At 51.2% G+C, this 6,685-nt stretch overlaps 1 protein-coding gene across 1 annotated transcript; it reads right to left on the minus strand.

The window, feature by feature from the left end:
• Window positions 1–1,239: 1,239 nt before the first annotated feature.
• Window positions 1,240–4,310, minus strand: LOC149747625 (uncharacterized). The gene has a single exon (XM_089895095.1). The coding sequence runs from the start codon at window positions 3,983–3,985 to the stop codon at window positions 3,383–3,385; it is 603 nt and encodes a 200-aa protein (XP_089751221.1). The 5' UTR covers window positions 3,986–4,310; the 3' UTR covers window positions 1,240–3,382.
• Window positions 4,311–6,685: the final 2,375 nt, after the last annotated feature.

Here is a 6,685-nt window from a genome sequence, read left to right on the forward strand (position 1 = left end):
TGTGTGTGTGTGTACGTATTTTCAGTCACTGCCTTTGTTTTTCAGGAAATACAAGGGATAAAATAGAAATAAATAAAAAGTGATAGAAGGGAAGAATTAGACTAGTGGATGACCTGTTTCCTTCTCCAAGGGAGAAAAATTCTATAAGAAGGGGCAAAATTCGTCCTCAGTTCACTTCTGCTGATACCCTGGGAGTTTGCCTCTCTCTTCTTTAATCAATAGCCTAATGTCTTTCTCTTTGGAGCCTGGAAAAACAATCTTTCTCGAAGTGCTCCTAATGGGGGAGAAAAGGAGACTCTGAGTTAGCCGGGAGAGTTTGCCTTAAACTGGGTTTTCTTCCTTAGGTGTTGTTTCTTCAAATTGTTCTGGGCTTTTTCCTTTCTTTCTCTCTCTGCCTAGCACCCAGATCTCCCCCTACCCACTTGCCTTCTGTTATCCAGGGGGTGAATTTACCTTTACGGTAATCACGCCAGTCCACAACTGCTATTTGCTGCCTCCCCAGCCCAACAGCCTTTCTCCGATACGGCTGGGTTTTCTCCACAACACACACCTACTCCCTCCTCCAGACTCCCAATTTGACTGGAGTAATTGCCTTTTAAGGTTCACTCTACGCATGGCAGGTATTCCATTAACCCTTAGAACTGTTTCCTTCTTTAGTTACCAGAAATGGCAGGTGGCCAACAAATGGATACCCACCTGAAATCTCATGTACTTAATTTAATTTTTACTTATTTTTTTTCTTCCTCTTTTAACCAGTAGCATATATATTCCATCCACACTGAAGGCCAGTATCCTGTCATGTCTCTCAATTTTATCCCAGTATGATTCATTAGAAGTTAGAAATTCAAGAAGGGGAAAGAAAAAGCCACAAATATACCCCGAAACCAGGCTTAACAAAGGCACGTTTCTATCCCTAGCCTCATGTTATAATTTAGACTTGGGGGAAATCTAGAAGTCAAATGCAACCCTCATTCTTCAAGCCTCATCATGCTTTTGACTAAACAGTAATTAATCACCAATGGCAAGCAAGTAATTTTTTAAGGTGGCCGGAAGCTTATTTTATCAGGATTAGCTAATAAATCAGGCTGTATCACTGAAGGAGGAGTTCAAGCTCTTCTAGGAATGAATAAACCAGGCCTCGGAAACTGTCTCATTTATTCAGCTCTCTCAGAGCTTCCAAGCACTGTTAGGGACATTGTGGGCCAACCTTGCCTATAAAAATCTGAGGGATGGAGAGGCAGGAAGTTTCATAGGAAAAAAATATATGCTCAGGCTCTGAAGGGTGAGCTTTGACAATGAAGCACCCAGCATTCCAGAGCCAACGGGCCTGCCTGCCCCTGACTGAGCCAGTTTAGAGGAGGAATTATTTAGAAAATGAAGTTTTGCTTGTCATAGGAATCCTCACCAGATATGTGTATGCATATATATGATATGATACACATGATGCAACTATATCTTAACCTTCTCGACCTCGCTGATGCAAATGATAATTCTACATCTTTGCTAGAGTAAAAGGGAGCCCCCAAAACATCAGAAACAGAGCGATGACACTAGCAAGCGATCGTGAGAAGAAACCAAGGAATATTGTTTAAGATTATCTTCATTTGGAATAAAGAAGCAAATAAAGTGCTCCAGCCCAGATCTCTTAGGAAGCTCAGTTCTTCACAACTGTCTTTTTGCCTCTAGTGGATACTGGTTTTTTTAAACTTTAAAATCTCAAATCCCCACAAGAACCTATCATTAAGATGGGCAAAGTATTTCTCTACCTCTGCTTCTTAATTTTCATTATTGCTATTTTAAAATCTGGGGACATATTAAAATGACAAAGGTTTAATACAAACCTTGATTAGCTTCTAGGGAGCTTGATTGGAAAGGGAAAAACTACAGAGATATGGTTGACTTGAGAAGGAGGGTGAAAAAGGGGGAAACTGATATTATTTTGAAGACTGCCTCCCCATTCCACCTTTCCAGTTTCTCTTCTGAACAGACATTTTCTCCATATTGAATAAAGGTTGGTTTCTCTCTCCATTACAGCTCCCACCCTCACCCCACCCCAGCAAACCCAGTATATTTCCATTCTGCTATGTTTTTGTGCTACTCAACATGCCATTAACTTTAAGATTTACTCCTCAGCAGGCAAGCTGGAAGATGCTAAAGCCAATAAAAACTGCTCTCTGGGACTCCAACTATGAAGAGTTCGGAGCTCTGCTTAGTATTCGGATGAAGGGAGGGCTGAAGAAGGAGGGAGGCTGTGATAGTGAAAACCACTGCTGCTTAGAGAACCAGACAGCTCCGCGCTCTGCACCTAATGTGCCGGAGGATCAGCTCTGTTCATAGCCCATTTGTGGCCAAGGATGAGGCTGCCCTCTGTGTGTGGGTAGGTGTGCATGTGCGTGTGTGTGTTTTCATCTTTTAAACCACCAGCTCTAACACAGCATCTTCAGCAGCTCTCCACACTACTGTTTATTAAAAACGGAACGTCCATACACATCCCTTACAACTTCCTTAGCCCAATGCTCCTTCTCTGCCTGACGATCAATCTCTCTCAGAAAGCATTTAACTTGCCTACACAGCTCCAGCCCCGATTAATTCCCGCTGCACATCCTATACATTACTGTTAGGGAGCAAGCACTGGGCTAATTTCGTCACCCACCAGCCACCCACACACGTTCTACAACTGAACACGTTTGGGGCTCTGCCTTAAAGATAATAAAACAAGGAGAAAACAGGCAAGCTGCAGACAATTCCCATGACCACTTTCCTAAAAAGTTGCTGGGTTTTAATTCTTTGATCATTCTGTTTCCCCCTCCTCCAAGCACTCACTAGTAATGATTGCTTCAAGGGAAAGAAACGATGTACTATAAACCTCTCTGCATGGTGAGTTTGGGATAATTTAGGATACACCCTCCAAAATGCATATCTTTCACACACAGATTTTTTTCTCGAAGCCCTGCTTTCTGGAGGAGGGGATCATCCAGGCTTCCCTGACCCCCCCCCCACTCCACCCAGAGGATGGCTGGTTCTTTGCTAATTCTTACCTTAGGTTTTGTCCCCCTTTCCTTCAAACAACTAACCCCCCCAACCCCTCCTCCGCCACTCGCACCACAACCGGATTATTCAGGCACACAGCCCGACACGGAGAGTTTACTGTTAAATTGATAGCGAAATAAAAAAATGTATCTTTGAATCTGTCACCTCTCTTCTTTTTAGACGGCTGCGCTCCTGCTACTCTGGCCCGGAGCGGAGAAGGAGAAAACCACCTCCGCTTAGTATTTCAGCACCACGGCGATGGACAGCACCCTTGGTCCCCGGGCGGCTGAGAGCCCGCCAGTCTGCTCAGCGTCCCGGGCTCGGCCGGTGCAGACGTCCCCATCCCAGTCTTTCAAGTCGCTGTACCCAAAAATCCAAGCCCCGTTTCCCCTCGATCCTCTCTTTCTTTCTCTTCTTCTTCTGCTCCCGCTTCTCTCCCCACGAAACCGCGTCTATCAGCTTTTTGCCCAAAACCCAGCCTTGCCCCGGCGAACAGCTCCCCACGCACCCCAGTCCCGGTCTCTGCTGCCGGAGCGCCTCCCTCCTCGGCGTCCGCCCGAGGCTCCCTCTCGCGCCGTCTCCCGCTCGCTCGCTCGTTCGTCGCTGGCCGATCGGCCCGCCCGCCCGCTCTTTCTCCCCGGCAAAGTTGGGAGCGAAAGGTGCACTCACCTTTGTGCATGCCTGTGAACCTGTCCTTCAGAACCGTAAGCTCGTAGATCTTGCCGAACTCCTCGAAGAGGGGCTTGAGGTCCTTCTCATCCAGGTTGCGGGGGATCTGCCCAATGAACAGCTTGATGGCATCGTGGTCCTTCATGGGAATGGTCGACGGGTTCCCCGGGCTGTGGCTTAATCCGTTCATATGCCCGGCGCTGCCCGGGCTGCTGCCGAGCCCGTTGGTACTGAGGCTCGCGTTGTCAGCCTGTCCGTTTGCTAACGTGGCCATCTTTATATACATAGAGAAAATCTTCTTTCCTTTTATTCTTTCTTGCTCGCACTCTCTCGCTCCTCTCCCTCGCAAGCTCGCTCGCGCTCACACACGCACACGCATACACACACTCGGGTTCTCTCCCCCTTGGTTTCTCTACACCTCGCTCTCCTCTCGCTCTCTGCTCTCTCTCTTTCTCCTCTCTTCTCTCGCTCGCTCGCGCTCGCGCTCTCTCTCCTCTCCCCCCTCTCTCTCCCTCCCTCTCTTCTCTCTCTCTCCCTCTCTCCCTCTCTCTCTCTCTCTCTCTCTCTCTCTCTTTCGGTCTGATCAGATTTATTTTTTCTTTTTTTTTCTTTTTTTTTTTTTTTTACATTGAACAGACAGGATCTCTGTCCTTTGCGTTTAAACAGGCTGGACCGGTTCAAGTTCCCAGTCAGACCAGGGGTGGGGGCGGCGAGTGTGCGCGCGCGGAAGAGGGGGGCGCGGGGCCGGGAGGGCGAGATTAAGGCGGGGGGGCTCAGCGCGGCGGCGGGCGGCGGCCGGGAGCAGGGTGGCGTGGGGCGGCGCCGGCCCCGCCGTGCCTCCCCTGTCGGCGGCCCCGGCGAGCAGCGGTGGTACAGTCCGAGACGGCCCCCGGCTATAAATAGCGCCAGGCGCATGGCTCTTCGGGAGGCGCTGAGATTCCGGGCCCGGCGGCCGCGGGGAGCGGGTGCCAGTTAGGAACGGGGCTGCTGGCTTCCTCTTTGCCTTTCGGGGGTTCTTTTTGTAATAGCAGCAGGTGCAACTTTTTGTTTTTTTAAAAAAACATTGATTTTCATTTTCGTGTGGGTATGTAGGGGGGCGTTATCCCCTGAGCTGCGCTCTATTAGAGCGCCAGGCGGGCGAAGCAAAGGCAGGGACGGCGGGCGGGGCGGCGGCGAAGGTGGAATGGGCGCTTTTTTTCTCCCATCTGGTTCCCTTTATTTAGACTTGAAAGAGCGAGCCGGCTTGGAGGAAGTCCGCCCAGCGATCCGAGTGCGCATTGATCAGTGTCGAGAGAAAAAAATGCTACATAAATATATGTTATGTGGATAAATCTGTAGACAAGAGCTCTCTCTCGCGCGCGCTCTCACTGTCTTTCTCTGCTTTTTCCCTCCTCGCATCCCCAACCTGCCAGAGCAGCCCCAAATCTTCGCCCTCCCGCACGGCATCTACCGCCACCCGAGCTACCTGGGGAGGACGGGTCTGGGGAGCGGTTGGGCAGCGCTGGGGGGACGGGGCGTAGAGAGTCGGGGCCCGACCCTCGTCCCAGCCCGCCCGCGAAGGCTGGAGGTGGGTATTCCGTCCCGGACGGCCTCCCCGCCCCAAAGCGCGGCGGCTGGACCGGCAGGCGGCTGGCGGGAGGAAGGTAGGAGCCGGGCGCCTCGGCCCGCTCGCCCGGCTGGGAAGCAGGCAGGTTCTGGGCGCGGTGGCCGGTGAGCCAGCACGAGGGACTGGCTTGCTTTTGCCCTTGTCTGCTTTACTGGTTCAAATTGAAAAAAAAATTTTTTTTTTTTCTAAATCCACCATCAAAGAAATAAAACCCCCAAATCGCTCTCCGGGCTGCGGCCGGACCCAGACTCCTACTGCGTGCTTTGCCCCCTCGGGCTTCGTTTGCAGCACCTCCCGCTTCAGAAGTGCGAGGCTGGGAGTCACGTCTGCGGGCGAGAGCAAAGGGTCCCGGCCGCCCAGCCCAGACTCCGTAAGGTTCCCCATCAGGCCCGCCGGGGCCAGAACGTCGGCTGCGCGGGAGAGGGAGTGGCTGGCGCGGGAACCGGGTTCAAGCAGCCCCGCCTCTGGGGGCGAACGCTGGTGGTGAACTTGGCTTGGGAGAGTAGATAGATTCTCCTTTTAATGATATTTACCTGCACCCCTGCTCTCCCACATTTGCGTTTCTAGGGCAGCCTCTTCTCGGTTTCCGGGCAAATTAAAATAACGCGCCTGCTCCCTCGCGGGTTGCAGGGCAAAGCTGCTGGCTTGACCCTGTCCTGGTCGCCACCGGCCCCTTTCCGGTGTTTTGGGTTTCTCTTTTCTTGCCCTCGGGTTACGTGATGTTACTAGACAACATCACGTTTAAAATTTTATTTAAAGAAATGAGACCCTAGCTGCCTGAAACCTGAGACCAAGCTCCTTTGGTACAGCCACAACGCCGAGCTCTCCAGCGCCGGGAGGAGGCCCAAGGAGGCCCCAGGTTCCGCTGCCCCAGGCCCCGAGCCCACCCGGGTCACCTCTCCCCGAGGATCCAGGGTCCAAACCAAACAGCAAGTACAGTTCTGAGGTCTGTGGAACTTCATCCTTTCATTTTAAGATACTCCTGCCTTTGCTCGATGGAATCCTGTGTAAGTATAGTTGATTCATAACTCGGTTCAGGGCTTACGTTATCCAGTGTTATCTGATGGTCTAAGAAAAGCCCAAGTTGAAGGAATGGAACAGAAACTCACACACAGAGCTTCTTTGCCATGTGGCTGTAGGCTTGGTGTGCCTGTGAAGTGCTGTAATAAGGCAGCACGTCTCTGGTAGGCACACAGACGGTTTGAGCTGGTGGCTTGGAGGTGTGTGCATATGTCTTGTCAGGATTGTGGGTGCTTGCGTGGATGCATTGTGGATGTGTACCTAGACCCTGTTTATATCCACACTCTGCCTGTGTGTGTGTGTGTGTGTGTGTGTCTGTGTCTGTGTGTATGTACACCCACTCGGCTTTAGACCCCCCCT

The sequence above is a fragment of the Delphinapterus leucas genome, chromosome 14 (genome assembly GCF_059928025.1).
Source record: "Delphinapterus leucas isolate spDelLeu-1000000601 "Yukka" chromosome 14, BTC_Dleu_Yukka2, whole genome shotgun sequence".
In the NCBI taxonomy this organism is placed as follows: Eukaryota; Metazoa; Chordata; class Mammalia; order Artiodactyla; family Monodontidae; genus Delphinapterus; species Delphinapterus leucas.

What these genes read in the sequence shown, in the direction of transcription:
- LOC149747625 (XM_089895095.1), bottom strand. Translation starts at nt 3,985, where the DNA reads ATGTATATAAAGATGGCCACGTTAGCAAACGGACAGGCTGACAACGCG.